Source organism: Poecile atricapillus, chromosome W, assembly GCF_030490865.1.
Source record: "Poecile atricapillus isolate bPoeAtr1 chromosome W, bPoeAtr1.hap1, whole genome shotgun sequence".
Taxonomy (NCBI): domain Eukaryota; kingdom Metazoa; phylum Chordata; class Aves; order Passeriformes; family Paridae; genus Poecile; species Poecile atricapillus.
The window spans coordinates 36,603,852-36,623,744 of NC_081288.1; the positions used below are offsets into that span (position 1 = coordinate 36,603,852).

At 35.6% G+C, this 19,893-nt stretch overlaps 1 protein-coding gene across 1 annotated transcript in view; it reads right to left on the minus strand.

Annotated features, from left to right (window-relative positions):
- Positions 1-19,893, minus strand: part of LOC131592257 (protein O-mannosyl-transferase TMTC2-like) — a 231,500-nt gene that overhangs the window by 72,533 nt on the left and 139,074 nt on the right. Inside the window, exon 4 of the mRNA XM_058863654.1 lies at positions 6,988-7,102. Within this exon, the coding sequence (XP_058719637.1) occupies positions 6,988-7,102 (115 nt within the window). The remainder of the gene's footprint in view (positions 1-6,987; positions 7,103-19,893) is intronic.

Here is a 19,893-nt window from a genome sequence, read left to right on the forward strand (position 1 = left end):
ATTCCACCCAGTAATTAGTGATTTATTTGTATTTTTTATGAGTTTGGGAGAAGAAAAAGAATACAATCTTACCAAGGCATGAAACTGTCTCTTCTCTTTGTGAAATTGGTCCTGATTGATCACTAATTTTCATTGTAGCTTCTGGCAGTACAAACACTACCAATTTTTGAGTGTCCAGATCTAGTCTGAGGTTAAACAAAGTCAGGAAGAAGCTGACTTCTCTAGATGCAGTGCAAGAACATCCCTCAGCTGGAGTTCACACCTCGCAGGCACAGCAGATTCCACTATCTCACCCCTCCCAGCAGCCAGGGCACTTGGCTGTATAAGCTCCTCTCCACTATAGCCAGGAGCAGATTTGTTCTTGACGTGCCTTTCACTTCTTTGCTTACACTGAAAAATGATAACTGCTCTTTGGAGATTTTTGGCAAAGGGGAAGAGTAGAAAGACCACAAAGGCATCCATACAGTGAGAAGCACTGGACATAATCCAGAGGTGGAGCATAGCAACTGACACATGTTGAGTATGTACCTAACTTTTGTGGTTACAAAAACATAAAGCTTTCCTTTTTCCTTACACAAGGATGAGCAAAGGAAAGAACATCCTTGAAGTAAGGATGTAAGTTCAAGTGATAAACTTGGATGTCCCTCTAGCAGTTCTAACTTTTAACAGTTACTAAAAATGCCAAACTAACAAAATAAAAAAGCCTAACCATCAAAATGCTCCCACAAAAAAAAACTTGAAGGTTACTTCAAGCTGATATTTCCAAAACTTTTTATTCTCTCCAGTTCACCTTCCCAGTTGGAAGGCAGGCAAGTGAAAATGTTGACTGAAATATGCAACTTCTATGCAAAGACAGTTTACTGACATAACTATATGTGGCTTCTATAGTTTAATAAGACAAGTACTGTGAAAGAATAAATGAACATGAGGAAGATCTTCTTCACTATGTGAGTGATCACACACTGGAACAGATTGTCCAGAGAGGTTGTGAAGACTCCCTCACTGGAGATACTCAGAAATTGTGTGGACACAATCCTGTGCCATGTGCTCTGTGCTCTGGGATGACCCTGCTTGAGCAGGGAGGTTGGGCCACATGACCCACTGTGGTCCCTTCTAGTATTTCACACTTTTTGATTCTGTGAAATATATAAAGATAAAAGTATTCAGAAAAGAAAAAGCAACTTAAACCATAGGACACACAATGGACAGTTATAAACTGTCCATGAAATAATTTAGTATTAATTAGGAGACAAGTTCTAACTATCATAAGTAGCAAGATTCTGGAACCTTACAGCAGGATTTTTTTTTTTTGCCTGCATTACTTCTAGCTACTTTTCCATGGAGTGTTGTGCTGACCGCTTGCAGAAGTAGCAGACTTCTCCAAGTGACTTAGGAAGTGGCTCAGAATTCTGTTTTTTAAATAGAAACAAGAATTTTTTTTAAAATGAGAAGTTCTCACTATCTGAAAATGCTGCACATCATTTCTGTAGATAGAATTGCTCATTTAGTTCATGCAGGAAAACACTTCCCCCCAAAATGAGATGTTTGCAACCTTCCTGAATTCTTTAAGCTGCCAACTTTTACTTATCTTGCATCACGAACAATAAAAAAATCTTCCCGTCTTCCTCCTCTGCTTTGGTTTTGACTAAAAGTCACTAAATACTAATGGCACAAAATTGTTTTCAGAGACCGGAAGGCAGTCAGAGAATATAAAAAAGCAGTAGATGGTCTATGGTCTTTCTGAAGTTTCAAAATAATTTCTTCCTGTTGGCAGTCCTATTCTAGTCATCTGGTCTCTTACAAAGAAACTCAGCGACTAAAACTGGCATAAACTGGCTAAGTATGTTACACAGGAACTGCAATTGTCAAAGTAAACATGTTAGTGAAATATTTATAACATTTTCAATTCAGGTACAACACTGAAACAGTTTAATCAATTTTGTTTACTGGTTTATAATAACTAATACAGGGCCTGTAAGCTATTACTTTGCCATGACTGTGGTTCTTCCGTGCCTCAAGCTACATTCATCCCATTGATTTCAAGTGGGATTATCTACAAAGGACTACATCTACCTAAATGCTGCACTGGCAAACAAAGAAACAAATGGAAGAAAATCCTCTTTTATTCCCCACACAGATGTGTCTCCAGTCACACACAGCAAGAGTGGATGTGCTTTGCCTCCTAAGGCAACTCTCACTGTCATGTGAAAGACTAGGGGGTAGAAAGGTAGCTATGGAAGCTACTACAAAACATACTTTTTAATCAGTAAGAACACAAACACACAGCCAATAACCATTTCTTTTGCAGAAGTCACTAAGTAATCTATCACTCCAGTAGTAAAAAACCCCCAAAAAACAAAACTAAATAATCATCCCCAAAACAACCTCTAGCCTTTCAGACAGTGCAGTAAAATTGCTTCATTCTCCCAGATCTGGGGAAGAGTTTCTCAAATGCAAGCAAACTGGTCAGCAAATATAGTCCAAATTTATTTTTTTTTTGTTACTGGTACAGTTTGGTTGGGAATACTACCCTTTCAGGACCACATCAACTTGCACAGCCCCTATTTCCTGGGCAGAGGGAGGGCTGCTATGAGGATGAGGAGTAGCACTGCTTCTCCTCATTGTCCTCTGGACAATGGGCAGTGCTGTGCTGTCTGCAGTCCTCCAACCCGATGCCTATTCTTTCTCATGTGCCCCAGCTGTCAATAGAGAGAGAGAGCTGGACAGAACTTCCTAAAAGATGAGTCTTTTTGAAACTGAATGGCAGATACAAACCACTATTTTCCTAATTTTATAAAATGGTGGAAGTTTATGTGAGGACTATAAGTGCCCACAATTTCAAATATTGAAACATGTAATTGAATAGCTAGGTCACTGAGTGTCTTTCACCTCTAACTACGACACTGAAAACCATCTGTACTCGATATAGGCCTTACAAAGTGCCCAGGGCAGAGTTTTGCACTGCAGGAAACCATCAGTGACCTTTGGGTGCTACCTCAAGAGCCAGTCTGTCAACACAGCAAGATTTTATCGAGACATCTTTGGTTACAGCAAGACACAAATTTTAGCAGCGGTCTTTGACAGAGGAAGAACTAGCTGGCAAAGCAGAGATTAATTCCAAACAAGTTTGCAACAAGTTTGCATTCACAGCTGAGAAAAACAACACGGAAGTACTGGAGACACCAGATGACACATCCTCTTTGCTTTTTAACTTAACATCCTGAATGATAAAAACTTCTGGGCTATCAAGGAAGAGGAACCACAACCTTGACCTGTTTCCTACTAGGTGGCTGCTCCAGGAACTTGGTCTGGGGAAGGTTCAACCACAGCACAGTTCAGCACAGGTTTTCCAGTGAAAGATTGGCTGCTTTTAGAGTTTTTTGTCTCTGATTAGGGTTTTTTTATGCCAGCACCCTTAAAAGGCAGGGAACACATTTTCCAACATATAAAGCCTAACAACAACAGACAAGGAAGAATTTTGCTTATATTGATTTTACCTGATTTTTACTGATGTAGAGTTAAACTTTGCTTGCAAAACACTGCAATCCTAGACTATCTAAGGATAGGTAGTCTTCAGTAGTGGCTGAAATTTCTAACAGAAACATTTCTTAAAATCCACATTTATTGATATAATACCCTAAGTTTTCCAATGTAAAGTTTATGGAAATTCATAACACAACCTTATTCAAAGAAATTAAATTATTTTAATAACAAACTAACGAACTTGTACACACAGTGCTCTATCAGTACAGGCAAAATGAGATACCGCAGGAGAGAAGCAAAGGGATGGCTGATTGCTAGAAATTAATCTTTTATAGGGCACTGTATATTCCAAAATTACATTTCAAGTAATTAGTATAATTTTAAAGGAATATTCAATTTCAAGTAATTAGTATAATTTTAAAGGAATATTCAATATCTATGTCAGATTGAGAACATCCTTATAATCACATGAGAAACTCAAAGTAACACAGCTTACTAATATGGTTGACAAAGCACAGCCAGGCCTAAACACAGTATATGCAAAACTGTCCTAAGACACTAATTAAAAGCAATTTGAAAAAATACATTAAAAAAATACACACTTTAGGTAACAATCATAAGGCAACAAAGACTGAAAAGCCAAAGCAAACTGAAATAGTTTGTTTTTAATCTACTGAACATTGCCTTGTTTGAAAGAATAAACTATAATTTCTCTACAGCTCTGTCCTTGGTACTTCACAATATTAAAATATATGGTTTTCTCAGTCAAAAAAATAAAATCCGACAAAGGTCTTTTTATGCTGTTTTTCTACCCTGTGAAGCTTAGCTGAAATCAGCAAAGCTACATAGCTTTGAGAATTCAAATATAACATGTTCATAATCAGGAAAATTTTCAAATGTAGATTATGTAGTTATGCACTAATGCATTTTATTTTTTTAAATGGCAAAAGCAGCCGTAACTCCGAGCCATAAGGTATAAGTTAAAAAACTAAAATACAGCACTGAATTTATCTAGTTTGTTTAATTCTATGGATGTTAATATATTAGTAGTCAATTTCTAAGCTAACCTTACATTGAAATTTATTGAAAAATAAGGAAAGAGATCACGTGCTTTTGTTTATGTAGTTTCTCTCTTTGATTGTTATCCATTAAAATTCTGAGTTATATCTTAGTTTGTTCTGCAGCAGAGAGCACTTGGATTTGTTACTGCTATGAGTGAACACTGCACATGGAAATTTATTTGCATCAAATACTGAGGCATAGGTGCTTAGAAACAATAACAAACATGTGATACAGTGCTTCTAAATAACATAAAGATACTGTTTCCTGGAGTTCTATGGAGTGATTGTTTTAGTTTCAAAGGCACATATTGAAAACCAGAAACAGCAAAACTGGCTGGCCTCTTGTAAGCACATATAAGACACATTTTCCATTACAGAGGTTTTTTGTAAAAGGCTCCCAAAAGACAACGTGCCAAAGATGGGTTTAACTTGAAAAGGAGCTCTTGAAGGTTTGTGCTTATAAGAATTGATTCATTTGTGTAATATCAAAGGACACCTCATTTACCATCTATTTTTCATGCTGGATATTGAAGCATCCAACACTGATACAGCCTCCAAAAAGAAAAAATGATGCATGCTTTTTCAACTACTGTTGAATAACTGAAGGTTTTGTAAAGCTTGTTTAAAAAATAAGGGATTCTATTGTATTCAATGTAGTAGTAGTAGAAAGGCTAAGAATTAAACTATACTTCTTATGCCCTACACATATTCCAATCAGCATTTTAGTTAAAATCCACACAAAATCAGTAGAATTTCAAAAACTTTTTTGTTCAACAGAGATGAAGGTTTATAGACATATATTTTGTGTATTAATGGAAAACTGGAAAACTAGCAGCTTATTCTGAGAACAGTGAAAAGACTGAAATCTGATTTCTTTTATGTCCCTGTCTTTATCATCCAACCCCCTTTCCTCTTCTTACCCTGGTATTAATATCAGCTTCTCTCTACAACACAGTAAGAGACAGAAGTACTGCACAGGCATATAAAAATTTAATAGCTATAATTTTCACCTTCAAAATGAATAGCATATAGGAAATATACATATATCTAACTTGTCACTTTATTTCCTACAATCTTCTGCTGGGTTCAGAAGTTGCTTTTTAAATGTCAGCAGAAGACTCCTCTTAAAAATATGTTTGTCATACATCTCACTGCCTAACAGAGAGGGAAATTCTGTGCACACCCATATTTGTGTAACTAAATGATTCATAAAAATACACATATTATGAAATATGGATTTCATTTTGGAACATAAATTCTATCATTAAATTATTTTGAGTTTAATTAAGTCAATCAATTTGCTTAACTGAAAGACAAATTAATAAAATGGTCAACTTCTATTTTAAACAAGTTAAAAATAGTAAAAAATATACTATTATGGTAAACTTCATTTTCACATATTATAAGCAGTCATTTTAAACTGGACTTATAGGCAGAACATTATATTTTGATTGATTTGAAGATGCTTACTATGTGAATGCAGTTTTTGCGTCTTTTGTTTATCTTACAGTCATGCTTTTCTGCTGCACACAGGATATTATTTTCACATGGCTACCTATGGAATGGCAGTCACCTGGATTCTGTCCTCCACACACATCACCAAACAAGAGCACGTGGCTGGTGGAGGTGAGCAGCTTGTGCAGCAGAGCCCCGCTCCGAGGGCTTGTGCTGGCTGGGTCACAGCAGAAGGGGGAGGAAGGTTGAGGGCCAGCAGGACAAGCAGCAGTGCTGAGCCTGGGACAGCCAGGGGATCAGTCCCTCCCTGATGGGACACACAGCACACCCCACCTCAGTGCGAAGCTTGGCGCGATGCTCGCTTCCGTCTTCGTGATTTGGCACATTAATGAGATGGGAAATCTTGGAAATCTTTTCCCCTGCTGAATAATTATTTTGATGCTCATGTTATTTATCCTCTTACTCACCTACAACAGGGTTCAAGTAATTAAACTTTATTTAACCTACGCTGTTCTGAAGTCAGTCACAGGAGAAAAGTAATTTGCTGTTCTAACATTTCAGACTTCTGGACCTAAGGGAAGGGTATAGGTCTATGCTTGGAAGTGTTTACACCCACTCTGCCCACCAAGTGTTATTCAGACTTAAAAAAGAAGTCTAAATAACACCTCACAATTTAATTGAGTCTCAAACAGATGGAGGGCTACAGCTCACAACTCATCTATTGGTACTTTGTTAAGTGTAGGAGGTTTTTTTCTTCTTTTGAAGCAAACAGATTTGTAAGTTTACCTTGTCCATACCCATTACGTGAATATACAATAATCCTGTCCAAAAAATCCTGTCCACCCCATAGTTTGAGGAGTACAATTAATGAAATTACTATTACAAAGCAACAAATAACATTGTCTCCATTTCCAGCAAGTAAATCAGTAGCTCTATTCACAACAGGTTTCAAAGACAATTCAACCCCAGGAAAGCCACACATACTTACAAATTATAAAGCATATCAGCCATGTTGCTGCGGTAGTACAAGGCATTTCTATAGGCGCTTTCAGCTTCAGAAATCTTGCTCTGGCTCTTGAGAACATTTCCAAGGTTACCCCATGCTGTCAAGAGGAGAAAACAGTATTCAGAAAGATCTACAATCCAATTACACATGACAGAGTATGCAAGTATCAGGAAGTTTCTCAGGGAGACAAACCCCACAAAGAAAGTATTTTTATGGAACGGGAGGGGAGGTTGGTTATTTTTTTCCCCCAGCCCTCTGGTTCTGTGCATCTTACTGTGAGATTCACATTTCATAGAGGTGATTTACACGCACTCTGCATTAATAGAGATTTTGGTTGGGAAGTTTTTTATAAAAATGTGCTTCTAGAAATCACTCTAACAAAGGGAAAGGACCATTTTCTTTCATACCACCTATAAATAAAAATCTCCAGAGTCCAATGTGGAACTGAGGCACCTTTTTAGTTTTTATGGGTTTTTTTTTTAAGCCTACTGACTCTAAATAGCAAGAAATTTTTCCAGAGTAGACGTAGTCCTCACTGAAGTATTAAAATTTGACATGACACAGGAATTGAAAGAACAGTTAAGTAAATAACTAGGATTAAAAAGATGCCATATGGATATAAACATACTACACAGATCACTAAAATGCATTTTTTTTAATACTAGAAAAACAGTTGGTCCATTTCCATACAATTTATTATATTACTCAATGTGTTTTTACAGCCCATCTATAAAGGACTTTAGGTAAAAAAAAAAAAAATATTTAAAGCTCCTCATGTGATCCCTTTGCAGTTTTGTGAGTGGCACAAAAACTGCTTTAAAAAGGAATCCGAACTAACATTGTATGAAAACACAATCTCTGCTACTCAGAATTTAGGAAGCAAATTTAACCAGCATTACAATTACAGTGTGTGTGAACATGAAGAAAAAAAAACCCCCACCACTTTATGCTTATAAATGCAAAGTTGTTTCATACTATTTTCACACTTTCTTAAATGAAAGAAACCAATGGAAAGATGATGTATGTCCTTTCCACCAAATATATATCAGAACATTCTTCACTCCAGATGCACTTAAACATTAGCTTAAGTAGCATTTAACTCTTTGCTTTTCAAGAATTTGCATCCATTCTGACTAATGTAAAATTTTCAGGTAGTTTTAATATAACACTGCTATCTAAGTTGATAATTGAGACAGGCATTTTTTCCTGAGAAACTGCATCACATTCAAGCTGCTGTGATTTGCTGCAGAATCATCCTACCACAGGGATGGAAACAGCAGCAAACACAGAATTTCCTCTGAGCAGAATAAGCCTGTCATTGCTGGGAAAAATAAATTAATAAATCTATTTAGAATTTATAAAAACCATGTTATTCAACTGAGCACAACATATTTCATAAATCAAAGAAAGAAAACATATGTAATATTTCCATAAGAAAATAAACTATTGCTTCTGTGAGTAAATTCATTTTGGCCTAGTATTTAATAAGAAATTATTTAACAATATTTATTTATCAATAAATCAATAGAAGTCACAAATGATCCATCATTTTGAAATACAGCTGATAAACTATTCTCAGGTTCACTCAGTTTTTACACTTGGCTAGCATATGTGCAGAATTCTGAAATTTCTCCATTACAGCTACTCTTCCCTTTTTACACAGAGAAAACACTTTGGAAGTACCAATGAAAGTGATTAGTCTGTAGGCATTAACCTTGGAAGAAAAACACAGACTTATATATGATTTTTAAAATTAATTTGCTTCTGCAGTAAACGAGCATCCAGTTTTCCATAACTGCATGTTCCATATAATCTATAGGGACTTTTGTTTTCACTCTAATCTCCCATAACAGAGCATTACATCAAATGACCATTTGAGCTACTGATAACAATTTCCTGCCACACAGTTATTTACTCCCAACCATTCTGAAGCTCAGTAAATGAAAGTATGCATAAAAAGAGGATTCAGTTCATCTTTTCACCTCTTAGACTGGAAAGACACCGTTAACACTGTTCAGTGTAACAGTTTCTCCTCTACACTTCCTTTCATGCCATAGGCTCTAGCAGTTACACTTTTTAAAACAATATTTTAATTTATATTTTGCAAAATAATCTGCATCAGGTTTTTAATATCCATCACTAATTAATCTATATTATTTAATTTTAAATTTATTCCATTTAGACTTTTGTCTAAACTTGTAAAACTGTGAATGATTAACCTTATGTGATGCTCTAGAAGAAGTGACAGTAGCAGAAAACAGCAAATGTAAAACATGATAATCTGACAATTTATCACTAATGGAAACATGAAAACCAAGGTCTTTTCACTTATGCAAACTACAGAAATTTGATATAAACATTCATGTCTATTTAAATACAGAACTAGTTAGAAGAGTGACCTAGCTCTGGCTAGAGATGAAGCTACATAGAACATGAGTAGAGATGATACTCATACACCCTACAAGTTATGAACAGCTAATATCTGCAGCAACCAGGTCCTCTTGAGTTTTGGTGTATGAGGAAAAGAGGATGGTGTACATACATGGAGAACAGGCTACAGGAGCTACTTAAGGAACTTCACTTCTCCTTTGTCTCAAGTAAGCAACTAACCTTCAGGGAAAAAAACTTCAATTATTAACTTTTTTTCTTCAAAACTGCAATAACATTGGTTCAACTATGAGCAACTAATGACCTAATAATCTATTACTCCAATTCAATTCTAGCACTCAATTGTACGTTGTAAAAAAAGAAAAATATTCTTAGAAGAAAAAGAAACTAGGTCAGTAATTCTAGAATTTAGAATGGGTGTTTACTCCAATTATTTTTATAAACATCTTTCATATAATATCTCTATTGGCTAAGTTGAAAAAGGGAACGTTTAACATTCAGAAGACACTAAAGTATACATATATATGACACATTTTAATCTTTAGTTAAAAATTCAAATTTGCCCATATTGAAGACCCTATCTAGCACTAGAGAAAAAGGAAGCTGTGAATGAAAGAGCTTTCAATATTTACTTTTTGCCTGCTGCTTAATTCCCTGTCCATGAAAAATAAAAATAACATAGACTCAGATCTTTATGAAACAACATTCCATCATGGCATAGGAACAAATATAACATTCATATCTCACTACAAAACAGTCAATCCATTCAAATTTTATTTAACTGCTTGTTTTTCCATAGATCATACTCAATATTAATGGGCATATTAAAAATTAAATCAATTTCATCACCTTTATCATAAGTCAACTATAAACTGAAAAATCTCCTAATGCTTGAGCAGTCTTATGTTAGTTACATGTCTTTGCAGGAAAATGAAACTTTTTACAGGTATTTTTTTCTTCTGTTTGTTGTTTGGAAATTTTAAAGAAATAAATAACAGAAGAAATTATGCAGCACTAAGTAGGAAAATAAAACCATTTTAAAGTGTTAGAATTAACACTTATTTAAAAGTGTTAGAATTTTGGCCATATCAAACTAGACCTCTATTAAACTTTGAAAATTTACGACATTTTGCAGCAAGAGTAGGTCAAGTTCTCATGTATTCAATTACTTTCAAAATGAAAATGAATATAACAAATGTTAGTTTCACATTTAAAATGCTTAACTTCTCAACTATCTCAGTTAAACTGACAATTAAGATTGAACAAGACTGAAAAATACCAGAGTGGTATATTAAATATTCTCTAAGCACTTTCATTCTGGAAGAGTGCAAGACAAACAACAGCAAAACAAGAACAACATTGTCTAATCTAATCTGCCTGCATTTAGGAAGCACATTTTCTAAAGAAAACTAGTAAACTTTCAGCTTGCAACTGAACGATGAAAACACGTGAGAAATGGAAATTAATGTGTTTAAATATCTTCTTTTAAATAAAATGTTCCCTTTTTACTGAATCAAAGATCATGCTATGCTATTCACTGAAATGGAGATAATAAAGCAACAAAGTGTCATAAAAGAGCAGTCAGAAATGTTAAAAGCACTTATGTTCATCTCTTTATACAAAAGTTTGCTCTAAATTTAAAAAAAATAACATCGCAAATCATCAACAAAGACAACCTAAAGTATTAAATTCTGATTCCTACCTGCCAGCCCTATATAATCCATGAAAAACTAGGTAATAATGAAATCTATTCGGAAACTGCCATTCTATTAATTTATCTGTTGTCCAAACACTTCTGCTGAAACATGATGAGGAAAAAATCCAACTAGAATTGCCCATTAAATCACTCAAATACATCTTGGTAAAAATAACATAGAAAAGAAAAGGAAAATGCTGCCTTTCCTTGTATGTTATGAAAGCATGCTTGAAAACTAATGAAACAAAATGCAAGACTTAAAAAAAATTGATACACAACATTCACTATTCACATGAAATTACTTAAGTTTGGTAATACTGTTCTCACCTTGTGCTATCAGACTTACACAAGTTAATCCACAAATTGATGAATGCATTAAGGAGTGTGAACCAGATTATTATTTGAGTAAAACAAACTACTTGAACAAAGACTGAAGTATTTAGGGAACAGCTCAGTAATTTGTAATCAACTTGTCAGCACTTCTAAACTAGAGCCTTTAGTTCACAGAAAAATGCACATCAAGCCAAGAAAACCTCTATGGAGATTTACAGATATTTGTGTATTACTTATTATTCTTTATCTTGTGAAATTAGAAACAGCAGTTCCAGTTTGCATTCCCTCTCTTTAAAATCCTTCCTCATTTCTTGTGACTTGTCCATGAAAAAGAAGTGAATGCATGACAATTAGAATCTCTATTTTTTTCTTCAATAGTGTTTAAAGGATGAAGCAATGCTGGTCCAGAAAGAAAAGCCTTCAGTTTTTCCCTCAAAGGGGAAACAGTTTCACCAATAGAGGAACAACAGACTTCCCCAAGGAAACCTCTGAAAGCTCAACTTCACATTCATAAAAACAGAATGAAAGGAGTTCAACATCTAAAACAGTTTTTCTACAATACAGAGGCCACTATCACTCACAAATACAACCTGAAGATCAACTAGATCACGTTTATTAAGTGGTTTGAGAATGGAAAAATTAATCTAAAATGCTACAGGTTGCTACTTTCAAAGTGGTACAGTTTTTGTACTATGGTTTTTATAAGGTATTTATATTTTTCCTGTTATTTCAAAGGAATAATCATTTGTTTTCAAAATATGTAATAAATGCATGCATATAATTTGTAATAATTTTCCTCAAAAAATTTCATTTGTTAATAGAACATTTTGATCAAGTTATCTCTTTTTGCTAACTCAACCACAAAATAGCCCAATTTCTTGTTTCCTAAAGGATTAATAGGTTATACATAACCATAATTTATGTGTTTAATCTACTTTGCACATTGATTTTTTTTTTTATGTCAGTGGATATGTGGCAATGTTGAGACAAACTGTGTTAGAGACCTATCACCTCTTAACTTTTACATCTTCTTCTATTTATTAAGGTTGTTATTTATATAATTTGTTCAACAGTTCATTTGTTGATCAATTGCAGGGCTTTTGTAATGACAGCAGGTGAAAGAAAAACAGAATTGAAAACTGTGCACTGCTTTGAAAGCTATCCAGCAACACGTCAGCATGGGTACTAACCAACTCGCGTTTGGCAAGCAGTGCTTCGGTTTTGTTTCTCAGTTCTGAAAGCCTGATGCAAATGAATGTGAACGCATGACCTGTTCTACTGCTGATACATCCCCTCCACCCTCTGTGCTACAGAAAATTAACTCTTCCTCCTCAACAGATAGCAGATGAATGAACAGCGCAACGAACCTAAGAGATAGACTGAGCAGCTGCTAGTGCTCTTTGGCTTCACCATTACCTACCATCCTACACACAATCAAGTTCTGCCACACCCTCCCTCACGCTAAAATGATTTTTGTGAAGGGTATGGTATCAATCAGATAACTAAACAGATCCAAGTTAGGGAAAACAATTAGAAAATTATGACCACAGAACCTTTAACATCTAATCTACTCACTGTTCTGTTCACAGCAGAGCCCAATCACACCTTTTCTCACTTTGTTCGCTAAGTGTGCATTGCAAGCGTGTGAACACCGTTAGACATTACTGCCACGAAGTTCTGTTCCATGAAACTTCACAATGGTCAGCAACAGAGCTGTGAACAGCACTAATCTTAATCTCATTATATGAGGAACTGTATTTTATAGAGGTAAGGGATATAAATCATGCAAGAAAATGAAAGGAGGACAAAGGAGCAGAAAAATACAAGTGGAACAATAGGACATGTCTGGACACCCCAGTCATCTCAGGATGAACCCTGAGGAACTCTTCAAAGCCTTGTAGTGACTCAGGCAAAGAGGTGGCCATGTCCTAAATTTGTCAAATTATGCAACCTTCTTAAAAGTAGGCTTCTAAAAAAATTATCTATGATATATTCAAAATTATCACTTATGTCCCAAGTGATGAACTGCAAGTCAGCCTCTTACAGCAGGGGCAGGGTGCACTGAAATGGCAGCCCTGGTTCTGCAAGCTAAGAGTAGATGGAACATTGTTGGCTTCTTTCCAGAAAAGGGGAAACGTGAGCACAGTGTCCTGGAAACATCCCAGAGGGGCCATGGTGAGAAGAAAATCAGCATTTGGGTTTGTCAAACCAAGAGAATCTTCAGATGTGCTCAAACGACATATGCCACAGTTGGAAAATGCAAATTAGCTCATATCCAGGTAGCAGACTTTTCATAACACTTGAAGTTGTCTGGTTTCAATTGTTTTGCTTTAAATCACTGAGAAAGGCAACACAAGAGCCTGTGAAGCTTTGCCAGCTGATACATATCCCCATTGGTATGGAAATATAGGTGGGAGGAAGGAAGGTCATAAAATTACCTCCTTCATTTATCAGTGAAACTAATTAAAGACACTATAACTATTAACTAGCATCTTTAATAGTCCATATTCAAAATACCATCAGTATTTTAAGACCTCAAAGAAAAGTTCAGTGTGTTAGAGCATCTAAGGAAAGAGAAGGAAATGGTATTGAGAATTCAGTCATTCTATTTCATGATCTTTTCTGCAATTCACAACAAAACTATATGCAAGCCTCTTGTGCATACTGTAATTGCATCAGCCATCATTTACTTTTTGGACGCATGATTGGCAACGATGACAGCTCAGGCTTAAGTTATAAAGCCCCCTGTTACAAAGGAGGAGTATTTGAAATCTTAAAATACTTGTATTTATCTATCTACAATGGGATTTTATCCTACCACAAGTGGTATAAAAAGGCATATATGTAGATTACTTCACTGTCCATATTAAAGGTTAGTATCTCTACCAGATTTATGTAAGCAGACCTGAATATGTACTGATACAAAATCCATCACAGGTAGGAAAATTATGACATGTAATTCATAGCCAAAATTTTAAATGAAGAGGAATTTTTCCAAGTTGTCATACTTTGAAAAAACAGAAAAATAACAAAACAATTGGATGATTATCTAAAGCACTTAAACAAATATGCTCAGCTTGAGAATCAATCCAGATAATCTCATTTTCCTAATTAAAAGTAACTTTTTCCTTCTGAAAAAAACATCAGGCTAATTCTGCAGAAAACATACTTATATGGACGAAAAGTCTGTCTTTTAATCAAACTGAATAATAAAATCTATCATTTTCTGGCAAAAAACAAAAACTAACCCCCCCCCCAAAAAAAAATCCAAAAAACCCCCCAAAAAACTTAGGCCATTTTGCTTGATATTATATGATACAAAAATTCATCTTGCCAAAGCTGATTCCTCCTTGACTGGGCCTGGTTTTTTGGCTTTTTTTTCCCTCCACTGTAGTTTTCAGCCAAGATGAGCTTGTTGAAGGCTTCCTCAGGGAAGACAGGGGAAGAAGTAACAGTCTGATTGGCCCATGTCTCAATGTCTCATATTTGTTTCTTTAAAAAAGCCTATTAATTAATAACAGTTTCTTTCCTATCCCCCTGCACTTTAAGATTTACAGATTAGAGATGCTGCTGTACTACACTCCAAGGGGAAAAAGAAATAAATCCATGTTTTCAGACCTGTACATATAAATAAAGGAAGAATATCAGGCTTTCTCATATCCTGCTGAAGAAAAAGCACATCCTACACTGACCTGGGTTTCAGAGGAAATTACAGCACTTCTAAAGAACTGGAAGAGAGAATACTCTCACTGCAGAATAAATTCAGAGTTTGAACTGAACTGTAAACCACTTTGCATCAGCTCTCCACCATATCTGGCATAACCAGACTGTTTTGCTGAGGGTGGGCTGCCTGTGGCATGCTCAAATGGCCTAAATAACTATGGCTGTTTCCCAAACAACTTACAAATGACCATTCCTTCTACACTGTTTAATCACCCAGAGTAGCACTACTACCCATTTAGAGAGCCCCACACAGTTTTCAGGGAGTAGGCCTTTTATTTAACTTCCAAACAATTCTATGTGGTTCATTTGAGCTAACTCTTTTAAAGCTGCGTCTTAGTTCCAGCCAGGACAGAGCTAATTTTTTACAGGAGCCAGGCAAGGTGGTGCCTGTAGTCCCAGCTACCCTGGCAGGCACTGCCAGACCCTGAGGTTATTCACTCATCACTTGCAAGATCTCTCTTGTTCCATTCAGGGGAGAAAGAGAACATTTGGGAGAGTCTGTGTGGGGACACTAATTTGGGGAGCAGTATTCCTAAACCACAATAAGATTTTAAGAGTGGCAGATATAAAAACTATTTCCAATTTATTTTAAGAACTTTAAAGAATTCTGTAGAATACTTATCCTTCAAATTCTGATGTGTTTGTTATGAACAGAGACTTCAAATTTATCATGGTACATATTGTATAATTCATATATAACAGGCTTATATGGCCATATAACATTATATAACATAAATGATACTTTTAATGTGTTATTCTAACCTATGATTTATGTGCAATTCTAACCTATATAATATAACAATATAGGTTAATAACCTATGATTTTGTTAATAATGTCATTTCGTTTGCCATACAGTAGCTGTTACAAAGGTTCTTACTGGCAGCTGGAAATATTTTACACCATGATATACCTTAAAATAATTTCTTCTTTAAAAAGTAGCTAAAGCTGAAAATTATTATAGAAGCCAAGGAAAATATCCATGCAACATTTAGTCAAAAAATATTACGTATCAGAAAGTTTTGGCAAAGATACTGGGAAAATGGATGATTACTTGTTATTATGTTTCTCTGACAACTTCTAAAAACATTAACTAAAAAGAACATTAAGAATCACCATAATGACTATATATTCTGATATATATTAATCAGTTGGCTTAGGAGAGATATTATACTGCCATAACTACTGAGAAGTTTTAAAACAACATGAATCATCAAAATAAAAAAATTCTAATATTTTATGGTAATAGGTAATATGAGTTCCATTCCAGAGAGAAAAATTTAGATTAAAGTGGTTTGTTCAAAAACTGAAGAAGAGTTCATTAGCAAAATTAAAACTAACTCATGAATACCAAAATCCAGATGTTATGCTCATATCACTGGTATTTCTTAACAGTGATAATAAGCAAAATTTTTAAGTGTACTTATCAGCAGGTTTTATATGTTCAAAATCTGATGCTTTATATGGCAATCTGTGCACTGAAATCACTTTCTCTCTCAAGATTTTTTTCCCCCAAAACCCACATTTTCTATTCAGTGGAATGTTATATTAATCACAGCGCTAATTTTATTATTATTATTATTATTATTGACATTAAATGAGCCAAAGGAAAAAGAAATAACTACTGTACAGAGTAGTATATTGGGCTGTGGGGCCAAAGATGAGTTGGAGATTTACTGACAAGATACATAGAAAAAACCTGAATATATACACCAAAACTGAAATGCAATCCCAAATACTCAAACTATTTTTAAATGCCCAATGTGGTATTTATTAGGTCACACACTACTATATTTAAGAGGTATAAAAAAATGTATAGTGAACAACAAGCTGTATGTCAGAGCAGTAACTATTGAAAGCTCTAAATGTATTAGAGGAGATTTTGCCAGCATAATGCAAGCTCTTCAAAATAAGCATATTTGAAGAATGCTGCAACTTAAAATATCTCTTTTGGTTTCCAGTCACCAGTAGTGATACAAAAATATTAATAATGAAAAATAATGTTTCATTGCATCTATTTTATTTGTGGGAAATATGGCTTCTCTACCTAGCTTGGTATAAAGTATAGTAACTATTTTTCCTCACTGAACTGTTAGCTGAATTTTTAGTTAAGCATCCACTTTGTGTACCAGGTGGACTATTTCCTAGAAGGATCCTCAAAGCCTATTTATACAGGTAGAATAAAATTCCATCAGTAAATATGACCAAACAACTAATACCTCTGTGGCAGTCTAGCAGTTTAAGCCTTTCTATTTTCTACTTCTTTAATCAATGTCTGTACCAGGTACAGGAAATACATCATAATGATCTTTAATGTTCAGATGCGGACTACAAGGTATGAAATGGCCCAGAGGAATATTATGTTTTTGGAAGCCTATTTTTGGTACCACAGGGAAAACTAGATTTAATGAGGCATAATATGCACAATTATTTTGTGTGTCATTACAATTTTATATTAAACACAAGATAGTCATCACCACAGAATGACCCTCAGTATAACTTAAAAAGATGTGACAACTAACACCCACTTTTTTTTGTTTTTACATTTTGGGAGGCTTCCTTCGCTATAAAAGAACATTCAGATAATGAGAATAGTTTTAAATCAGTTGGGCTGCTCATTAAGTTGAAGGCAGAACAGAGAAACACTTGTGTCTTTCCCTCCTTACAGTCAAAACACGCATATACCCACTTCAGAATCCATAAACTAAATTAGTGAGTCTTGCATATTTCTCCCTCAAGTGCTGACAAACTGTAACAAGGTACTGCTTGGATCACTTTAAAGTTATTTGAAATACCAGTCAGAACCAAAACAGCAGAACAAGACCAGTAAAGATGCAGCTAAGGCATCCCAAGGACTCCCTCAGCCAAGGGATAGCAGCTGCCTGCCGCACAGTGAGGCAGCCAGGAAAGCTGGCACACACAGGGTGTTTGGAGGCAGCTTTACCATCTTCTCACTTGACTCTCCCACGGTGCATTTGCAGGTTTTTTTAAGAGATAATCCATGCCCCATGCTTGTGAGTATTTTTTCCACATTGTCAGTGATTAACAAAAACAGCCTGCAGGAATGCACACTGCAGAAAGGCTGTGGCTGCCTGCAGGAGTAGAGGTTTTCTCGCCTGCAGCAGAACACTGCTCTCTCTGCACTGCCTGCAAGGTACCCCTGAAGGGACCAGAAGAAAGCAGCAGCGAGGTGATTATCACCCATTTCTTCACTGAGGATTGAAGATGGAGAAGCTGCTGAATATGTTTGCCTGAAAGTCCACAGCAGCAGATGAGATTATAATCTTACACATATCACAACACAGAGGACCTGATAATAAACCATCACCAAATGAGGCAACTCCATTTCCAAAGCAGTTCAGCCACATTAGTACACAAATGCACCCATGCTAAAAGCTTGCCCTGCAAAATGCCCTTATGCCTTATCAGCTCAGAGCTCTGCACTCAGCCATCAGTGGCACTCATCCTGCTAGCCCAGAAGACAGATGGATCTGGAAAAAAACACTCATCTTTTTGCTTCAGTAAAGATGGTCTTCACAGATTTCTATTTCTTTATCAGTTTCCACACTGTGAGTTCTTCAAGGGATACCTCACTGCTTTTTAGATTATGACAGAAGCAGCTCTTGTTTAGAAGCAGCTCTTTGCAGGAGATGAGAAAAAAAGCAGAACTATCAGGGAAAATGATCCTGCTACTCCACAATTTTCAGAAGTAAGAAAATACTATTAAGGAGAAACTTGCTACGAGCTGAGGAAAGCAGAGAAATGAGGAGTGACAGCTTCTTCTTAGTCGCCTAAAAATAAGAAAAACACTTCTCCACTCTACCATTTGACTGAGCAGCCCATTGTCCCACTCTCTGAACAGCCTATTTAGCACTAGCATTCATGAAACTAGAAAAAAGAGGCAAACAAAAATATTTTTTTTCCTACGTCAACCTCCTTTAATTACTGAAGAGTAGTGTGAATTGTTGATCTCCTAACGCTTTGTCAGGATTGGCAGCCAGTCTAGTCCAGTCAGGCTTGCCTGACTATATGAGAAATAGAAAATAAAATTAGCATAGTCAAAGCCAGGGATAATCTTAGAAATATTCACAATAATGAATAGAGTTGGGTGACAGGTCACATTAGCTAGGGCTTTCTTATACCGAGCCTCGTTACAATGTGTGTGGGCTAGTAAATATTCAGCAGAAGTTTAACAGGATATTTTAAGCAGATTTATTTAAGTCAGCTCATTCATGTCTATATCATCACACTGACATACTGTCTTTGCTTTTACACATCTTACAAGACGCTTAATGTCAGCTTATATGGCAAGAAACTAGACGATCGTATACACACGAGTCTGTGCATACTGAGATCTGTATGATGAAAATAACCCATCTTGTCTCCTGGGAGCATAATACCCAGTAGTCTAATTTCCAGACAATGCTGCAGCCAATCCTACTATTGGGCAAAAACTAGCACAGTATTTTTTTGACCACAAAATCTGGCTCATTGCAAGCAAACAACTATTAATGTCTGGGGATTTCCACCAAGGATAAAAATGGAACATGCATTAACTGTGCATACACACTTTTCTTTCCAAGGAATTCCAGTGTTTTAATACACGTTTTATATTGTCTCTAAATTTGTCAGTCTAGAGCTTCATATATTCACTCTGGCGTGCTGGCTCCCTGTTCAGTTACTTCATTTCTTGCTCTCCTGCGCTAATTTTGAAAAAAAAGTAAAACAAATGGGATGTCCTTGTTTACAA